The sequence below is a fragment of the Microtus pennsylvanicus genome, chromosome 2 (genome assembly GCF_037038515.1).
Source record: "Microtus pennsylvanicus isolate mMicPen1 chromosome 2, mMicPen1.hap1, whole genome shotgun sequence".
Classification (NCBI taxonomy): domain Eukaryota; kingdom Metazoa; phylum Chordata; class Mammalia; order Rodentia; family Cricetidae; genus Microtus; species Microtus pennsylvanicus.
The window spans coordinates 151,508,495-151,528,245 of NC_134580.1; the positions used below are offsets into that span (position 1 = coordinate 151,508,495).

The 19,751-nt window shown below is 53.9% G+C and overlaps 1 protein-coding gene across 2 annotated transcripts in view; it reads left to right on the forward strand.

The window, feature by feature from the left end:
- Positions 1 to 19,751, forward strand: part of Cdh4 (cadherin 4) — a 490,043-nt gene that overhangs the window by 444,090 nt on the left and 26,202 nt on the right. For both annotated transcript variants that reach the window (XM_075963292.1, XM_075963293.1), the window contains exon 7: positions 6,516 to 6,688. In XM_075963292.1, the coding sequence (XP_075819407.1) occupies positions 6,516 to 6,688 (173 nt within the window). The remainder of the gene's footprint in view (positions 1 to 6,515; positions 6,689 to 19,751) is intronic.

Genomic DNA, 19,751 nt, shown 5'->3' on the forward strand with positions numbered 1-19,751 from the left:
CTCCCTCTGCATCTTTCAGAAAGAAAAACTAAAACTGCTGAGTCCTTGCTCTGCTCCAGGGCTGGGAACGGTCCTGGGTCGTTTCCATGGCAACCCATGGACCTGCTTCTTCCTTTTGGCTCAAAGTGTTCAAGCCTGGAGCATTCTCACCTCACCCTAAGGGCTAGCCATGAACACAGCCAGGTCTTGCGATTTCCAGATATGGTTTAGGCTCTAAAAACCTCTGTTTTCCTCAGTAACTTCAGTGCCCACGCCCCTCTCTGCTGGCCTCTCCCCTCTCCCTGCTTCCCCCATTCTCTTCCCCCACATCTCTCTCCCTTCCCCTTCTTCTCCCCACCCCTCACACACACACATTTTATCTTCTGATGCCCAAGTGACAGTCCCTCACTCTTAGAAGGGACTATAGAAAATCTCCAGATCTTACCTAGCACGCCACACTCCTTCCGCAGCTGTTACAGGTTGTGTGGTCGACTGGTCCCGTTCTCTCTCCTCTATGTCTGTGGTCACAGGCGCTGTTCTCTATGTCTGTGGTCACGGGTCCCATTCTCTCTCTATGTCTGTGGTCACGGGCACCGTTCTCTATGTCTGTGGTCGACTGGTCCCATTCTCTCTCCTCTATGTCTGTGGTCACAGGTCCAGTTCTCTCTCTATGTCTGTGGTCACGGGTCCAGTTCTCTATGTCTGTGGTCACGGGTCCAGTTCTCTATGTCTGTGGTCACGGGTCCAGTTCTCTATGTCTGTGGTCACGGGTCCAGTTCTCTATGTCTGTGGTCACAGGTCCAGTTCTCTATGTCTGTGGTCACAGGTCCAGTTCTCTCTGTCTGTGGTCACAGGTCCAGTTCTCTATGTCTGTGGTCACAGGTCCAGTTCTCTATGTCTGTGGTCACGGGTCCAGTTCTCTATGTCTGTGGTCACAGGTCCAGTTCTCTCTCTATGTCTGTGGTCACAGGTCCAGTTCTCTATGTCTGTGGTCACAGGTCCAGTTCTCTATGTCTGTGGTCACAGGTCCAGTTCTCTATGTCTGTGGTCACAGGTCCAGTTCTCTATGTCTGTGGTCACAGGTCCAGTTCTCTATGTCTGTGGTCACAGGTCCAGTTCTCTATGTCTGTGGTCACAGGTCCAGTTCTCTATGTCTGTGGTCACAGGTCCAGTTCTCTATGTCTGTGGTCACGGGTCCAGTTCTCTATGTCTGTGGTCGACTGGTCCAGTTCTCTATGCCTGTGGTCACGGGTCCAGTTCTCTATGTCTGTGGTCACAGGTCCAGTTCTCTATGTCTGTGGTCACGGGTCCAGTTCTCTATGTCTGTGGTCACAGGTCCAGTTCTCTCTCCTCTATGTCTGTGGTCACGGGTCCAGTTCTCTATGTCTGTGGTCACGGGTCCAGTTCTCTATGTCTGTGGTCACAGGTCCAGTTCTCTATGTCTGTGGTCACAGGTCCAGTTCTCTATGTCTGTGGTCACAGGTCCAGTTCTCTATGTCTGTGGTCATGCGTCCAGTTCTCTCTCTATGTCTGTGGTCACAGGTCCAGTTCTCTATGTCTGTGGTCACGGGTCCAGTTCTCTATGTCTGTGGTCACGGGTCCAGTTCTCTATGTCTGTGGTCACAGGTCCAGTTCTCTATGTCTGTGGTCACGGGTCCAGTTCTCTATGTCTGTGGTCACGGGTCCAGTTCCTCTCCTCTATGTCTGTGGTCACAGGTCCAGTTCTCTATGTCTGTGGTCACGGGTCCAGTTCTCTATGTCTGTGGTCACAGGTCCAGTTCTCTATGTCTGTGGTCACGGGACCAGTTCTCTATGTCTGTGGTCACAGGTCCAGTTCTCTATGTCTGTGGTCACGGGTCCAGTTCTCTATGTCTGTGGTCACGGGTCCAGTTCTCTCTCCTCTATGTCTGTGGTCACAGGTCCAGTTCTCTCTGTCTGTGGTCACAGGTCCAGTTCTCTCTCCTCTATGTCTGTGGTCACAGGTCCAGTTCTCTATGTCTGTGGTCACAGGTCCAGTTCTCTATGTCTGTGGTCACAGGTCCAGTTCTCTCTCCTCTATGTCTGTGGTCACAGGTCCAGTTCTCTATGTCTGTGGTCACAGGTCCAGTTCTCTATGTCTGTGGTCACGGGTCCAGTTCTCTCTCCTCTATGTCTGTGGTCACAGGTCCAGTTCTCTCTCCTCTATGTCTGTGGTCACAGGTCCAGTTCTCTATGTCTGTGGTCACAGGTCCAGTTCTCTATGTCTGTGGTCACAGGTCCAGTTCTCTATGTCTGTGGTCACGGGTCCAGTTCTCTCTCCTCTATGTCTGTGGTCACAGGTCCAGTTCTCTATGCCTGTGGTCACGGGTCCAGTTCTCTATGTCTGTGGTCACAGGTCCAGTTCTCTATGTCTGTGGTCACGGGTCCAGTTCTCTCTCCTCTATGTCTGTGGTCACGGGTCCAGTTCTCTATGTCTGTGGTCACGGGTCCAGTTCTCTCTCCTCTATGTCTGTGGTCACGGGTCCAGTTCTCTCTCCTCTATGTCTGTGGTCACAGGTCCAGTTCTCTATGTCTGTGGTCACGGGTCCAGTTCTCTATGTCTGTGGTCACGGGTCCAGTTCTCTATGTCTGTGATCACGGGTCCAGTTCTCTATGTCTGTGGTCACAGGTCCAGTTCTCTATGTCTGTGGTCACGGGTCCCGTTCTCTATGTCTGTGGTCACAGGTCCAGTTCTCTATGTCTGTGGTCACGGGTCCAGTTCTCTCTCTATGTCTGTGGTCACGGGTCCAGTTCTCTATGTCTGTGGTCACAGGTCCAGTTCTCTCTCCTCTATGTCTGTGGTCACAGGTCCAGTTCTCTATGTCTGTGGTCACAGGTCCAGTTCTCTGTGTCTGTGATCACGGGTCCAGTTCTCTATGTCTGTGGTCACAGGTCCAGTTCTCTGTGTCTGTGATCACGGGTCCAGTTCTCTATGTCTGTGGTCACAGGTCCAGTTCTCTATGTCTGTGGTCACGGGTCCAGTTCTCTATGTCTGTGGTCACAGGTCCAGTTCTCTATGTCTGTGGTCACAGGTCCAGTTCTCTATGTCTGTGGTCACGGGTCCAGTTCTCTATGTCTGTGGTCACAGGTCCAGTTCTCTATGTCTGTGGTCACAGGTCCAGTTCTCTATGTCTGTGGTCACAGGTCCAGTTCTCTATGTCTGTGGTCATGGGTCCAGTTCTCTATGTCTGTGGTCACAGGTCCAGTTCTCTATGTCTGTGGTCACAGGTCCAGTTCTCTGTGTCTGTGATCACGGGTCCAGTTCTCTATGTCTGTGGTCACAGGTCCAGTTCTCTATGTCTGTGGTCACAGGTCCAGTTCTCTATGTCTGTGGTCATGCGTCCAGTTCTCTCTCTATGTCTGTGGTCACAGGTCCAGTTCTCTATGTCTGTGGTCACGGGTCCAGTTCTCTATGTCTGTGGTCACGGGTCCAGTTCTCTATGTCTGTGGTCACGGGTCCAGTTCTCTATGTCTGTGGTCGACTGGTCCAGTTCTCTATGCCTGTGGTCACGGGTCCAGTTCTCTATGTCTGTGGTCACAGGTCCAGTTCTCTGTGTCTGTGATCACGGGTCCAGTTCTCTATGTCTGTGGTCACAGGTCCAGTTCTCTATGTCTGTGGTCACGGGTCCAGTTCTCTATGTCTGTGGTCACGGGTCCAGTTCTCTATGTCTGTGGTCACAGGTCCAGTTCTCTCTCCTCTATGTCTGTGGTCACAGGTCCAGTTCTCTATGTCTGTGGTCACGGGTCCAGTTCTCTATGTCTGTGGTCACGGGTCCAGTTCTCTCTCCTCTATGTCTGTGGTCACGGGTCCAGTTCTCTATGTCTGTGGTCACGGGTCCAGTTCTCTCTCCTCTATGTCTGTGGTCACAGGTCCAGTTCTCTATGTCTGTGGTCACGAATCCAGTTCTCTCTCCTCTATGTCTGTGGTCACAGGTCCAGTTCTCTATGTCTGTGGTCACGGGTCCAGTTCTCTATGTCTGTGGTCACGGGTCCAGTTCTCTCTCTATGTCTGTGGTCACGGGTCCAGTTCTCTATGTCTGTGGTCACAGGTCCAGTTCTCTCTCCTCTATGTCTGTGGTCACGGGTCCAGTTCTCTATGTCTGTGGTCACAGGTCCAGTTCTCTATGTCTGTGGTCACGGGTCCAGTTCTCTATGTCTGTGGTCACAGGTCCAGTTCTCTATGTCTGTGGTCACAGGTCCAGTTCTCTATGTCTGTGGTCACAGGTCCAGTTCTCTGTGTCTGTGGTCACGGGTCCAGTTCTCTATGTCTGTGGTCACAGGTCCAGTTCTCTATGTCTGTGGTCACAGGTCCAGTTCTCTATGTCTGTGGTCACAGGTCCAGTTCTCTATGTCTGTGGTCACAGGTCCAGTTCTCTATGTCTGTGGTCACAGGTCCAGTTCTCTGTGTCTGTGGTCACGGGTCCAGTTCTCTATGTCTGTGGTCACAGGTCCAGTTCTCTATGTCTGTGGTCACAGGTCCAGTTCTCTATGTCTGTGGTCACGGGTCCAGTTCTCTATGTCTGTGGTCACGGGTCCAGTTCTCTATGTCTGTGGTCACAGGTCCAGTTCTCTCTCCTCTATGTCTGTGGTCACAGGTCCAGTTCTCTATGTCTGTGGTCACAGGTCCAGTTCTCTCTCCTCTATGTCTGTGGTCACGGGTCCAGTTCTCTATGCCTGTGGTCACGGGTCCAGTTCTCTATGTCTGTGGTCACAGGTCCAGTTCTCTCTGTCTGTGGTCACAGGTCCAGTTCTCTATGTCTGTGGTCACAGGTCCAGTTCTCTCTGTCTGTGGTCACAGGTCCAGTTCTCTATGTCTGTGGTCACAGGTCCAGTTCTCTATGTCTGTGGTCACAGGTCCAGTTCTCTCTGTCTGTGGTCACAGGTCCAGTTCTCTCTGTCTGTGGTCACAGGTCCAGTTCTCTATGGCTGTGGTCACGGGTCCCATTCTCTCTCCTCTATGCTATAAGTTGTTTCAAAGCCCAGAGTTGGCTTCAGTGGACCCAGTGTAGAAGCGTGTTTTCCATTTCACCACGCGCCATGGAACTCGCGAGTGTCCTAAGAGCCCTGCCCTGCCCCCCCCCCCAGTATCTCCAGACTTCTCTATTCCTCGCAGGCACATGCCCTAGTTTATGGAACCAGTACTCTGTTATGAGCTTATTAAACAAACTGCTTCCCTGCACTCCTGGACCTGAGCTTCACAACTTGAGGATACGTTTTCCAGCTGTCTATTCTGAGGTCATTGCTGACCCAGCCCATCACATGGGCTACCCCGCTCTGTTCCTCCCACAGACAGAACTCTCCCCCGGGGCCTTTGTTTCTCGGGCCTGGGTCATCATCCTCTCCTGTCCCAGTTCCTTCTCTCTAGTGAGGCCTTACTTGCCTCCTCTGCAAGCCACATTTTTGCCACTTTGTTTTGTGTGACAGCCTTACAGTGCAGCCCAAGCTGGCCTAGGAATCGGCCAGTCTCAATCTGTGGCAGTCCTCCAGCTTCAGCCTCCTGGAGGCTGAGCTCACAGGAGTATGCCACTGGTTATGGCCAAGTCCACCTTCTTGCTCCGTTAATCCGCATGTCCCTTGACTATGACCTCCCTTCTCCTCTAGGGAGCACGATCAGTTTTCAGCCCAGTTTCTGCCTGTCATGTTGCGTTTCTCAGTAATCATGAAGAGGCAGGGATAACGTTTTTCTGGCTGACCTCTCCATAAAACTAAGCACATGGCATGATGCCTGCCATGCCAAAAGTGTTCAGTTGATAGTGGAGATTGGCTCTTCTCGATCACACAGTGGAGTAGTATTCGGTCATAAAAAGGAGGGAGGTTCAAAACCTCTAGGCTCAGAGAAAGAAGCCAGACACAAAAGGCCACCGATGATGGAACATCATTTACATGAATTGCCTGGAATAGGCAAATCTGGGGAAACAGAAAGCAGGCAGGAGTCTGGGGAGGCTAGGAGAAAGGACAGAGTAACAGGTGGCCTTCTGCAATTGGGTGGTAGAGACAGTTATTTTCAGTTTCATGAGGCTGTCAAAACCATGGGCTTGTTTTCTTCAAGGGCAAAGTTTATGTGTATGGTCTATATTTCAATAACAGCATCTTTATGGAGTCCCTCCATTTATACCTCAGCAGCAAGGCTTCACACAGGATCAGTTGGCAACAGTGAGCAGCCTTGCATTGGGAGTTACTCATCACCAACCTCAGGTCCCGTGGCTCAGGGCATTGGCAGTCCTGACTCGGGTCTATTCTGCTGCCAGTTCCCCCAGAAATGAAAAAGCATTTCTTCTTCCAGGTCTACTCTGCCCTCTGCAGAACAAGGAAAAATTCAGAACAAAGTCAGGGGAATGGATAGCTTAGGAGGACTCTCTCAGGTGCTGTAGGCGGGTGAGAAGGTTTGCCGTTGAGGTACCCCAGACACATGGCAGCAGCTAGGCCACAGCGTGGTAAAAGATGCTGTATCCAGAGCCCTGGGATCGACTGGAGATGTCTGCCCTGGGTATCCCCATCTGACCCCGTGTCTGTTCCAGGTACATACGTGATGACCGTGACAGCCAACGATGCCGATGATAGCACTACGGCCAACGGCATGGTGCGGTACCGGATTGTCACCCAGACACCCCAGAGCCCCTCCCAGAACATGTTCACCATCAACAGTGAAACCGGGGACATTGTGACAGTGGCAGCAGGCCTGGACCGGGAGGTGAGATGGGCCACGGGCCTCATGGGAGCAGCAAGCGCGACGATCAAATGTACAGATAGGCAGTCAGGGATCCAGGTGGTGTTGAGCGTCGGCTCCTGCCTGTGCTGCAGGGAGACAGACCCAACGCAGCGCTCACCCCGCTGCTTTGGACAAGTGGCCAGCTGACACCCAGTGAAATCCCCCAGAGCAGGCCAAGTGGTGCAGCAACACCTCGGGGACTCAGAAAAGCCAGGATGAACCCCCTTGTTCTCGGGATCCTGCCAGCATTGTACTCCAGATTTAGGGTCCTTGGAAGCCTGCCTCCCTGAGCTATCTAGACATGCTCAACCACAAGTGAGTAACTGTGTGCCCCCCAGGACATACCATGCACAAGAGGGTTTCCTGGGAGCCCCACTGAGCACAAACGCAGGGCTCCTATGTGGAAGTGTGGCTGCAGCTTCCTAGCTGTACTCTGTCTTGGTGGCCGGGCTGTCCCTGTCTCAAATTTCCGAAAGCTCCACACCCTCAGCCTCAGCCTCTGGGCCTGCAGGGACTTCACAAGCCTGGGCTGCTCAGCTGTAACTAGTGGCTCGTGGTGACAGGCCATGGGAACAGGCTGGCAAGGAAGTGGCGGGTCTCCTCCCTAGGAGTTCTCACGTCTAGGGGGTCTGGCAGGTCTGAGAGCTAAGGGGCACCTGAGGCCTTCAATTCCCATCTTGACTCTAAAGCTCAGAGGTCTCTGGAAAACTCAAACTACTCCGGCCATCTAAGTTGTAAGAGGCAGTGCACAAGGTGGTACTTAGACAAGTGACCCTTTGTAGCTATGTGACTCGGAAAGAAGGGGTAATGGCCTTGGAGACAGGATGGGGTTGGACTGTCTCCAGGCATTTGTGAACTGTGAAGTGGATAGTGGTAACAGTTAGCACAGGACACAGCCAGAGCCAAGGCACTACCTGGCCCAAGAGGCCATTTGTCACCACAGAAGCAGCAGGCTACGTGACAGGCCATAGAGGGCCATTTCTCCACCACACCCACCACCCCTGCTCCAGCTAGGCATGAACACAGCCAAATCTAAAGGACCACACTAAGGTTCCTCCTCGTCATCTCTCCTGGTGTCGTGGAGGGTACCACGGACAGGTCTCTCCTGCACCCACTTCCTGCTCAAGGCAGTGAGCTATCCTTATGACGTGGGAAACCCACAGGCATGGTTGCTGTGCATCTAATTAGGAGAGCTGTATGAAGTGAGCGCTTCTGCATGATTAAATGTCAGGAGAAACTCAGAAGGGCTCAAGTGGCTCTCGGGTCCCTGCCCCACCTGCTAATCCCGCTCATCTTCCCACATTCCCTAATTAGAATATTTATGGCCTAATAAGAAGATTGAACGCCACTCCTGGCTGCTCTGAAGGTGAGAGCCAGGCTTTGGAAGCAGCAGGGGGTTTTGATTGCTTAGCTTCATGATTAGCATCTAGCCATACTGTGTTCACACGTGCCATGCTGTCCTCCGTGGGGCTGATTTCACTGACACGGGCTCCATCCCACCACATGGTGACCATCAGCTGGTCACTTTCCTCAGTCTCAAACTTCTCAACACGGTAGGCCAGGTTAATTATCCCGGGGTTGGAAAAGACCCCGAGGAAATCCAGACCAGCCCCCTCCTGTACTTGTTTAAACTCATGTCAGATGGAAAACGCTGTTCCCTCCAAAACAGGAGGAAAGAGTGAAGGGGGGTAGCACAGAGCAAACCCCACACAGGGGCTGTCAGCTGCCCGGTCTCTGCTTTCCACTGACCAAATGTCTCCTGACTCAAGAGTGGGGTGCACACAGGCATGGGCCCCTGTTCTCTCGGGCAGCATGGAGCACAGCTCCCAGGGTCCCAGCCAGGCTGTGCAATCGGATCCAAGCAGAAACGAGTTTTTTCTGCGGTGACATCGATTGATTGTTTTTTCTTATCACAAAGGCTACTTCTCTTTGATAGAAAGGAAGGAAATAGCAGGCCTGCATCCCACAGTGTGGTGCAGGAGGCATGGTGTGAGGCAGGCTGTGGCCTTCCCCAAGCCTCGGGTGCTTGCCTTTCCCCTGTGTTCCTGCAAATGACCCTTGAAGCCACTGTAGCACTGAGTGGCATTGCCCATGACAGTGAAAGAACCCTTTCAGCTTTCCCCTACACACCAGGGTCTATCCTCTGCCTTCACAGACTCCCCTGTACCCCTTCCCTTTTCTCTGTCCCCATCAGTGCACAGCAGACAGCACAGAGGTCAGATGGGTGTTTTAACTGACATCATGAAGCTCCTGAGTTATGGACAGGACAGGGTACTTAAGGATCCAGAGACAAGATGCCCCCAGGCCCAGTCAGCTCTGCTGCAGAGCCACCGTTCATAGTTCTTTGGCCACTCACTCTGCCCTCCTCTATTGCCACATGCAAAAGTCAACACACTAAGGAAAGGCAGGTGTCCCTTCTGTGGCCTCTTGTGACTGTGAGCATCCCTTGAGAATACCTGCAAACATCTTCAGCCTGATGATTGGTGACAGGTCCCCACCTGAGCCCAGGCCAGCTGCTGGTCAGAGTGTAAATACCACCTGAGCCCAGGCCAGCTGCCGGTGAGTGTAAATACCACCTGAGCCCAGGACAGCTGCTGGTCAGAGTGTGAACACCTCCTAAGCCCAGAACAGATGCTGGTCAGAGTACAGGCAATCGTGACAGGCTGGAGCCACCAGGGCATCACCCCCCTGTGGACAAGCCGACTGGCATGCCTACAGCCTGAGGTTCTCACATTGCCAAGCACCATAAGCGCTGAAGAGCGGCAGGAGAGTCATAACCCATAGCTATCTGGCCTCAGAGCAGACAAAGCAATGCCTAGGAGAAGACAGGGGCCAGGAGTCAGAGGGGAAGGCCAGCCCAGGGTCTAAGGGACAGATAATGCACTAGAGAGCAGGTCCCTAAATGACAGGGAAGGCTGAGCTATGGGGCATACTGAGCTGCAGGTCCCCAGGGTTACACCTACCCAGAGGATCAGAGAACCCTTGTACCCATGAGCCTGCAGGCTCCCCCAGGGCTACAGAATTCTCAGCAGCACCCAGGCCACACACAGACGGGGTGTCATCTTGGCTCTCAGCACCCTCACAGTGGAGAGGAGGGAAGGGTAGAAAGTCAACTGGGAGGGAGTCCCCAGCAGCTGGTAGCTAAATCACCAAACTGGGCTGGATCAGTGTCAAAGAGACAGGGGTGGCTCTGTGGGATGACCGCGCCATGGCCCCCTCCTCAGTCAGACACATGTTGAGGATCATGGCTCAGCCTGCATGGGGCTACTTCAACTCCATCCAAGGTCCTTCCTACCCTAGGACCCCAGTCAGTGAGTCAACTGTTGTCCAACTGCCCCTAGAGCCGACCAGGTTGGCACAGATGAGGACAGACCTGACATCACCAAATAAAAGAGCCAACCCAAGATGCAGGCCAGCAGAAACTCTCTGGGTCAGGATGGAGAGACCCCAGCAGCTTGAGGCCCAGGATCCCTGGAGTCATAGGCTAACCAGAGCCCTGGTCACAGTTACTTAGCATCCATGCTAGACTGGATGGTGGCCCCAAACATCCATCTTCACCCAGTATCTGGAGGCCAGAAGCTTCATTACCCTTTATGGAAAAGCATTTTTGCAGATGTGACATCAGGACCTAGAAAGGCCGTCTGGACTCGGGTACACAGAGATCTAAAACTGGGCTCCAGTACAAATCATGCGGAGGAAGATTTGAAGCAGACACAAGGAAGACAGCTACCAGGCAGTGGGTGGAAGGGAAGCAGAAAGAGGTCTGAGGAAGAGAAGGGTCACGGAAGGAGGGAAAGTGAGACCAGATCATGTAATGGAGCCAGCACAGTAGGACAGGAGGACATTTGTTATTACCGTGTCCTACACTAGAAACACTGCCGCTTAATCCACCAGGAAAGCTGCCCAGAAAGCCATGATGTGGGCTTATCTCGCTCTGGGTTTCTGGTCGGTTCTTACTGAAGCCCCCCACCCCAGCCTGCTCAGGCATAAACAATACTCCAGCTATCTCCACAGTCCGGTGAGTACACCCCAAAACTATCTCCACAGCCCAGTGAGTACACCCCAAAACTATCTCCACAGCCCAGTGAGTACACCCCAAGACTATCTCCACAACCCTTGTTGCCACAGACCGAGTCCCTGCCAAGAGGTGGCAGCCTCATCTCTCAGGGCTATTTCTCTGGCATCTGGCCTGCCAGTTCGGGAGCTTTTCTGTGCCTTTTTGTTCTTCCCAGATGACCCACCTGAGCTGGCCTTGCAGGAAACAGGGCTGAGGTTTTCCTTAAGAGAATCTGGCTTGTGGACATGAAGGACACATAGATGGAGAGTCACATTTCAAGCAGTTACTAACCATGACATACTGTGTGTGTGTGTAGTGTGGGGTGTGTGTTTGTGTGTGTAGTGTAGGGGGTGTGTGTAGTGTGGGGTGTGTATGTGTTTGTGTGTGTAGTGCAGGGGGTGTGTGTAGTGTGGGGTGTGTGTGTGTGTGTAGTGCAGGGGGTGTGTGTAGTGTGGGGTGTGTATGTGTTTGTGTGTGTAGTGTAGGGGGTGTGTGTAGTGTGGGGTGTGTGTGTGTTTGTGTGTGTAGTGTAGGGGGTGTGTGTAGTGTGGGGTGTGTATGTGTTTGTGTGTGTAGTGTAGGGTGTGTGTGTAGTGTGGGGTGTGTATGTGTTTGTGTGTGTGGTGTGGGGTGTGTATGTGTTTGTGTGTGTAGTGTAGGGTGTGTTGTAGTGTGGGGTGTGTGTAGTGTGGGGTGTGTATGTGTGTGTGTGGTGTGGGGTGTGTATGTGTTTGTGTGTGTAGTGTAGGGTGTGTGTGTAGTGTGGGGTGTGTGTTTGTGTGTGTAGTGTAGGGTGTGTGTGTAGTGTGGGGTGTGTGTTTGTGTGTGTAGTGTGGGGTGTGTGTGTGTAGTGTAGGGTGTGTGTGTATGTGTTTGTGTGTGTAGTGTAGGGGGTGTGTGTAGTGTGGGGTGGTGTATGTGTGTGTTGCCTCTGCCGTGGCTGCATTAAGGCCCTCAGACAGCACTAGAGAGAGGTAGGACAAACTGCCCATGATAAAGGCATAGGTTGCCATGTGGAGCCCAAGAGGAAGCTCTGCAGAGCATTGTAGAGACAGAAGAGCCTCTCTCTGGCCGTCTCAGGGAAACTTTTTGCAGTACTGGAAACTGACCCCAGGGCCTTGCCTGTGCTGGACCAGAGCTCCACCGCGAAACTGTGCCCCAAACCAGGAGTTTTCATCACTGGCTCTGCAGGAAGACATCCCAGCAGAGCAGTACATGGTGATGGATGCACGTTCAGGAGTAGGGCTGCCTGCAGGACGCCACCCCCGACAGACCCAGAAACATCCAGGCACTTCCAAAAATACCCACAAATATCCAGACGCATCCAGAAAACCCAGTGACGTCCAGACATGTCCAAAGATGTACAGGACACATTCAGAAACGGGTGACATGCCATCGGCAAGGACATCTGCGGGGGGGGGGGGTGTCCAGAACTTTCCAGACACCATCTCCCTACAACCTCCACTTGGCAGCAACTCAGAAGAAACAAGGCCAGAAAAGCTTGACACTCTCCTTCCCTTTCCAAAGATGGAAATAAAACCACAGAGACTGTCTCAGCTGTCTTCCTAACTCCACACAGGACAAATTCATCAGACACCCACAGAGCCACCAACCAATCCCTGGGGACCCAGCAGCTCTAGCAGTAGGCCCTACCATTGCTCTCATGTCCAGCCACCCCTACCCTGAGAGCCTGGAAGGGTCTGCAGCCACACCCCTACCCTGAGAGCCTGGAAGGGCCTGCAGCCACACCCCTACCCTGAGAGCCTGGAGGGGGCCTGCAGTACAGAAGAGGCCTGAGCACTGCACTGGTCTTGCTCATGACCTGCTGAGGGGTCACGTTATTCAGACCAAGCTGACAAGGAAGCCTGGAGAGCCTGGGGCAGGTTTCAACAGGGGGTCCTGGGAGGAAGCTGGGATAGACCACTAGAATACCAAAGCAGGGCCCCTCCTTGAGACAGAAGCTGGGCTGGCTCCCCCACTCCCCACACCCACCTTGCTTGCTTGGAGAGCCCCATGTTTTCTATTCTTGCCTATTTTCCCCTCCTCTGACCTATTCTTTCAAAAGCCACCAGAGGGCAAGGACCATGAGGTCAGAGAGATCACCATGGAGGCCCACTGAAATAGGAAGGCCCATGGTGTAACCTTCATTAACTCCTGTGTGTGAAGGAATGGTGATAGATCCAGAGAGGTTGGTCTCAGTCCCAAGATCAGGGTCTTCCTGGGCTCCCAAAGACAAGAGGCAGGACAGAGCTTAGCTTAGCCCAGGATCACCCAGTCACAGCTGAGGATCACTGTTACAGCCCATCACCCAGCCAAGCCCCTATCACCCAGCCCCAGCCCACGATCACCTGCCACAGCCCATGTGCCAAGCCCAGCCTGTGCCTGCTTTGAAAGTGAGCTGCAGTGGCACATAGCCACACTCTCCCTCTGCACCCATCCACACTGCTGCTCCACCATTCCAGACACTGAGACTTTCCCCTGTGGCCGTCACCAGATCTAGGTGCAGAGTAGCCATACCTGTACCAGGCTTCCCACATCCCTGTTGCAGCAGGGCCTCCTCCTTCCACGCTGAGGCTTCACAGCACCCATTGATCCGATGTGAGGTCTCAGACAGGCAACCAGAGACAGACACGGCCACAGATGGACACTGGATCTATTTGTTATCTTTGAACTTTGCCAGTGTTTAAGTAAAAGGTTTTGTACACAAATCCTCTGAATCCCTTTAACAGTAGAGGCTCTCCTCTCAGGGCACGCTTCTCTGGAGGGACTGGGAGGCCAGGAGTGTCTGCAGCTCCTAGGATACCAGCCCCAGGCTAGCTCACGTGGCATCAAGTGCACCCTGCTGCTTGCTTTCTGGGGTACTCCCAGCTACTATCCCCAATATGAAAAGGGGAGTATCAGAACGCCATGGTCTCCAGACTGGAGCAGAGCAGAAGGTGTCCCTTCAGTGGTGTGTGTCCAGGCAGCAAACTCCCCGGGTCCCACGATCCCACCTGCTCAGAAAGCTCGCCCTATGGGTAGAGCTCTTTTCTTTTCCAGGTCTCACCCAAGACTACACCCTGGATCAAAGCCACACAGAACAGACAGGTGACACCCGCTTGGCTGCTCTCTGAGCCCAGTTGAGTCGAGCCTGCTTCCATCTCCATCTGTGCACACCACACACACACACACACCACCTCCCCTAGTGCCTTAGCAGAACCATTCCCTCGGTTGGCGACAGTCTCCCCCAAGCATATTAACCGGAGGTGGTTAATTCAATTAGCTCCCCATGCCTACTCTCCTCTGTCCATGCTTGCACAGCCCTGAAGGGATTGTTTTCCCTTATTTACCGCCTGCCTCCTTCCTAGAGCCCTGCTTCTCAAACAATGTCCCCTTGGGATATTACTACACTGCTGACATCTGTGATGGATTCCTAACACCCCATGGGCAGAGTCTATGATACTGCCCAGCACCCCCACAGAGCATGGGATATTCAGCAACAGTGTGACCTGGCCACAAATGTCATTTAGGAAAAGCTGTCCTAGAGTCAGCCTGGGAAAGACAGGACCCCAAGGCTGGGTAATCCACAAGGAGGAGGAAGAAGGGGAAAGTGAAGGAGTGTGGTGTTCAGCCTGCAATTTCAGTCAGCAGCCTGGAGGAGGCGCCTGAGAGCTGGAGGGGGTTGCCAGAAATGGCTGTGAAGGCACCCGGATTCCTCAGCCCTCTGGGCTTGAAGCAGGGACACTCCTGCCACCCCGCCTCATTGCTTGCAGAGTCCAGAAGACTGCAATTGCTGTGGGTGCTTCCCAGTGGAGAAGAGAGGTAGAGAGGAAGAGGGACAGAGTGGCCGGTGAGAGCAGAGCATCTGACTCCATCTATCCTGACCCAGCCTGAGGCCTGCTAGGCTGTGCTGACTCCACCCTGTTTCAGCCTGAGGCCCACTAGCTTGTTGGCTCCCCCCTGGCAGCAGTTGGGGGGTGCTGTGCACACCCCACTGAGAAGAGTTGCATTTTTCTCTGCTTTTGATGCAGCAGAAAGAGCTGCTGGCTGGAAGGAAAGAGCCCCCTTGGCAGGTCGGAGCTCCTGAGTGGCTCAGCACCCCCTGGGGGAAGAGTAGAGAATCACCACCCAGGGAGGGCTGCAGCAGGCAATGCTGGAGTCTGGGTAAGAAACAAAAAACACATCCTTGACTGAGCAGCTAGAAGCTTCGGGCAGCACAGGGAGAGGGTTGTTTTAAAAAGTTAATAGTAGTAGTAGCAATTACATTGTGTGTGTGTGTGTGTGTGTGTGTGTGTGTATGTATGTGTGTGTAAGCACAAGTGCGTGCAGGGACACCTGTAGAGGTCAGAGGAGTTCAGGCCCCTGGAGCTGGAGTGAGACACCTGATGTGGGGTCTAGGAATGAAACTCAGGTTCCCTGCAAGGAGCCGTACATGTTCTTAACCACTGAGCCATCTCTACTCACATCCTAGAGTGAGGGGCTAGGGAAGCCCAGATTTCAGGGACTACAGCAGAGGTCAGACCAGGACACGGGCCATACTGAGATGCTGAGGTGGGGGAGCTGGGGCCACCATTACTGGGAGCTCTGCTAGTGACCTTGGCTCTGCACTTAGACAACTTCTTAGTACTGAGTCATCACCAAGGGTCGACCAGGACACCCTGTGAGATGTGCGCAGTTTCCCCACTCCACCCCAGACAAGGAAACCTCAGTAACTAGGACATGGCAAAAGACTCCCCCACACTGTAGACCATCAGTCTTGGGGCCCAGAGCCACTGGAGACCCGTGAGCCCAGCAGTCCTGCACACAGAAATTGCCTCTCCTGGCTCTGGGATGCGGAGGGGTAGAACCACTCCATGACAGAATCTAGCCTGCTGGAAGGGTCACTCTGAGGCTCTATGGAAGCCTGGAACCTCTAACAGCATCCCCCCCAGCAATCATGGAGGACAGTGGACAGAGTCCCCTCCAGTTCCTTAAGAGACAGGGTGGCTGATGAGAGCCGAGTAGTGTAGCCTTCCACAGGTTCTGCCTGCTTTGGCTTCTCCACCCCCATAGGCAGCAGCAAAGGGGAGGAGGGCTGTGTGCACCCCACTGTCTCGGGGACACACATGCAGTCTAGTGCCAATACCTTGAGCGGTAATTTACATGCTGGGGAATTCACCCTCTTGGTGTGCTCGGCTCACACAGGGCTACACACCCATCACTTCTGCCTAGTTCCAGGGCCCTCACATCACCCCTAAAAGAGGCCCTATGGTGCTGGTATCACCCGCACTTATCCTTTTCTCCTGCCCCAGCAGGCAGCCCCTGCCGTCTGTGGACTTGCCTGGTGTGAACCCCTCCTTATGGCTGTGGCCCTGCCTGTTTTCACCTGGCATAATGGCTTTGGGGTTCATCTGGGCGTAGCAGGTGTCAAAACGCTTTACCCTTTTATGGCTGAGTAACATTCCATCATGTGGACACACCATGTTTCAAGTACCTGTTGTGAGCTGGTTGACTTTTGTGGTTGGTGCTGTATGCACACTGGTGTACACCGTCTGTGTGGATGGGGCCGTGTGCACACTGGTGTACACCGTCTGTGTGGATGGGGCCGCGTGCACACTGGTGTACACTGTGTGGATGGAGCCGCGTGCACACTGGTGTACACTGTGTGGATGGAGCCGCGTGCACACTGGTGTACACTGTGTGGATGGAGCCGCGTGCACACTGGTGTACACTGTGTGGATGGAGCCGCGTGCACACTGGTGTACACTGTGTGGATGGAGCCGCGTGCACACTGGTGTACACTGTGTGGATGGAGCCGCGTGCACACTGGTGTACACTGTGTGGATGGAGCCGCGTGCACACTGGTGTACACTGTGTGGATGGAGCCGCGTGCACACTGGTGTACACTGTGTGGATGGAGCCGCGTGCACACTGGTGTACACTGTGTGGATGGAGCCGTGTGCACACTGGTGTACACTGTCTGTGTAGATGGAGCCGCGTGCACACTGGTGTACACTGTGTGGATGGAGCCGCGTGCACACTGGTGTACACCGTCTGTGTGGATGGGGCCGTGTGCACACTGGTGTACACCGTCTGTGTGGATGGGGCCGTGTGCACACTGGTGTACACCGTCTGTGTGGATGGGGCCGTGTGCACACTGGTGTACACCGTCTGTGTGGATGGGGCCGTGTGCACACTGGTGTACACCGTCTCTGTGGATGGAGCCGTGTGCACACTGGTGAACACCGTCTGTGTGGATGGAGCCGTGTGCACACGGGTGTACACCGTCTGTGTGGATGGGGCCGTGTGCACACGGGTGTACACCGTCTGTGTGGATGGGGCCGTGGGCACACTAGTGTACACCGTCTGTGTGGATGGAGCCGTGTGCACACTGGTGTACACCGTCTGTGTGGATGGGGCCGTGTGCACACTGGTGTACACCGTCTGTGTGGATGGAGCCGTGTGCACACTGGTGTACACCGTCTGTGTGGATGGGGCCGTGGGCACACTGGTGTACACCGTCTGTGTGGATGGGGCCGTGGGCACACTGGTGAACACCGTCTGTGTGGATGGGGCCGTGTGCACACTGGTGTACACCATCTGTGTGGATGGGGCCGTGTGCACACTGGTGTACACTGTGTGGATGGGGCCGTGTGCACACGGGTGTACACCGTCTGTGTGGATGGGGCCGTGGGCACACTGGTATACACTGTGTGGATGGGGCCGTGTGCACACTGGCGTACACCGTCTGTGTGGATGGGGCCGTGTGCACACTGGTGTACACCGTCTGTGTGGATGGAGCCGCGTGCACACTGGTGTACACCGTCTGTGTGGATGGGGCCGTGGGCACACTGGTATACACTGTGTGGATGGGGCCGTGTGCACACTGGCGTACACCGTCTGTGTGGATGGGGCCGTGTGCACACTGGTGTACACCGTCTGTGTGGATGGGGCCGTGGGCACACTAGTGTACACTGTGTGGATGGGGCCGTGTGCACACTGGTGAACACCGTCTGTGTGGAAGGAGCCGTGTGCACACTGGTGTACACCGTCTGTGTAGATGGAGCCGTGTGCACACTGGTGTACACCGTCTGTGTGGATGGGGCCGTGGGCACACTGGTGTACACCGTCTGTGTGGATGGGGCCGTGTGCACAATGGTGTACACCATTTGTGTGAAAACCTGTTCTCAGCCTTTAGATCCACATCCAGGAGTGGGGTTTCCAGGTTGCCTGCCAACCTAAGGTCCAGCTTTTCACTGTTCCCACAGTGCTTGCCCCTCTGCCTCACCTGCATGTGGCCCCTTCATATAACTCTTGAGCACAAAGCAGTGTTTAGGTGCTGAGCAGTGAGAGGACGGCCTCAGCTGTCCCACTTCACAGTGTCTGAGGAGGCAAAGGTTCCAGCAGTGACCAGAGGGGAAGCCCAAGGGGGGGGGAGGAACAGGAGGCTGACACAGAACAGCCCTGACCAGAGCAGAGTGGCCAGCGATGGCTTTGGCCTCAATGGAGAATGAAGGGATTTGGGGGTTCTGTGTTTGGGCTCTGGGTTTAAATTCATCCCACCCCCATACTGACCACTCAGAGTCCAGAATGAGGAGGGGCAATGCTTACAGCCTATGGTAAGACGGTCTCAACACTCACTGGGGCAGCGCTGATGGGAAGGTGGGAGCTCCCAGATGTGGGCTCATCAGACCTACAGAACACAGCTAGGTGGACAACAGCGGGTATGCTGGGGACGCTTTGGCGCTTTCTAGGCCAGGCCGACCGATGCATTATTGATGGATGTTCTGCGGAGTTAGCATGCCGGGCTGCAGGGAGGTGAGTGAAAGCCCTGGGGATGGCTGCTCTCTAGTGGTCTTCCTACTCTCAAACTTGAAAACGGCTAAATCACTTTCTTAATGAATTCACTGCAGCTGCATTGCTGACACAACTGCAGAGGCACCTGCCCTGTTCCCTGTACCCTGTACCCAGTGGGAACTGGGGAGCGGGTGCCACAGGAAAGCAATTGGCCACAGCATGCCCACTGTACCCAGCACCTCCTTCTAGTTCCATAGAGGGATAATACAGGGGCAGAGGTTACCAAACTGAGACCCACCTGGGCTCAGAGGCAGGCAGAAGACCCTAGAGCCCGGCTGGCCTGCTTCTTCTGAGTCCTAGTATTTCTCCCATCTTGCAGGACCAGCTTCCCTCCCAGGGTCCTGCAGTTCACAAGCAAGTTCAGCTCCCCCTCTAGTGGCAGGCTGATGTACACACACATGCACACTACACACATATGCAGAGACCTACAGGTGTGTACACACATGAATACACACATACACATGCATACAGTTAACCACATTCCTACATGTCCACAGGCATTGATGTGCACGCACACACATGCAAACACATGTTCATGTTAATAAGCATATGCTTCTATGTTTCTGTTTATCTTTATCCAATGCCACATGCGGCAGCAGTGCTCAGCTAGGCCCATGATCTATCCCTCTCCAGCTGACAGGTTGGCTGTGTCTGGGACAAAGAGAGGAACAGGAAGGGATATAGATGGAAGGAGTAAGAGGGGAGGGAAGGAAGAACAGATGGAGAGAAGGGAAGAATGGGTATAGGATGGGTAGATGGAGGGATGGTGGAGGATGAATGGGTAGATGAGGGATGGTGGGGGATGAATGGGTAGATGAGGGATGGTGGAGGATGAATGGGTAGATGGAGGGATGGTGGAGGATGAATGGGTAGATGGAGGGATGGTAGGGGGTGAATGGGTAGATGGAGGGATGGTGGAGGATGAATGGGTAGATGGAGGGATGGTGGAGGATGAATGGGTAGATGGAGGGATGGTAGGGGGTGAATGGGTAGATGAGGGATGGTGGAGGATGAATGGGTAGATGGAGGGATGGTGTGAATGGGTAGATGGAGGGATGGTGGGGGGTGAATGGGTAGATGGAGGGATGGTGGAGGATGAATGGGTAGATGGAGGGATGGTGGAGGATGAATGGGTACATGAGGGATGGTGGAGGATGAATGGGTAGATGAGGG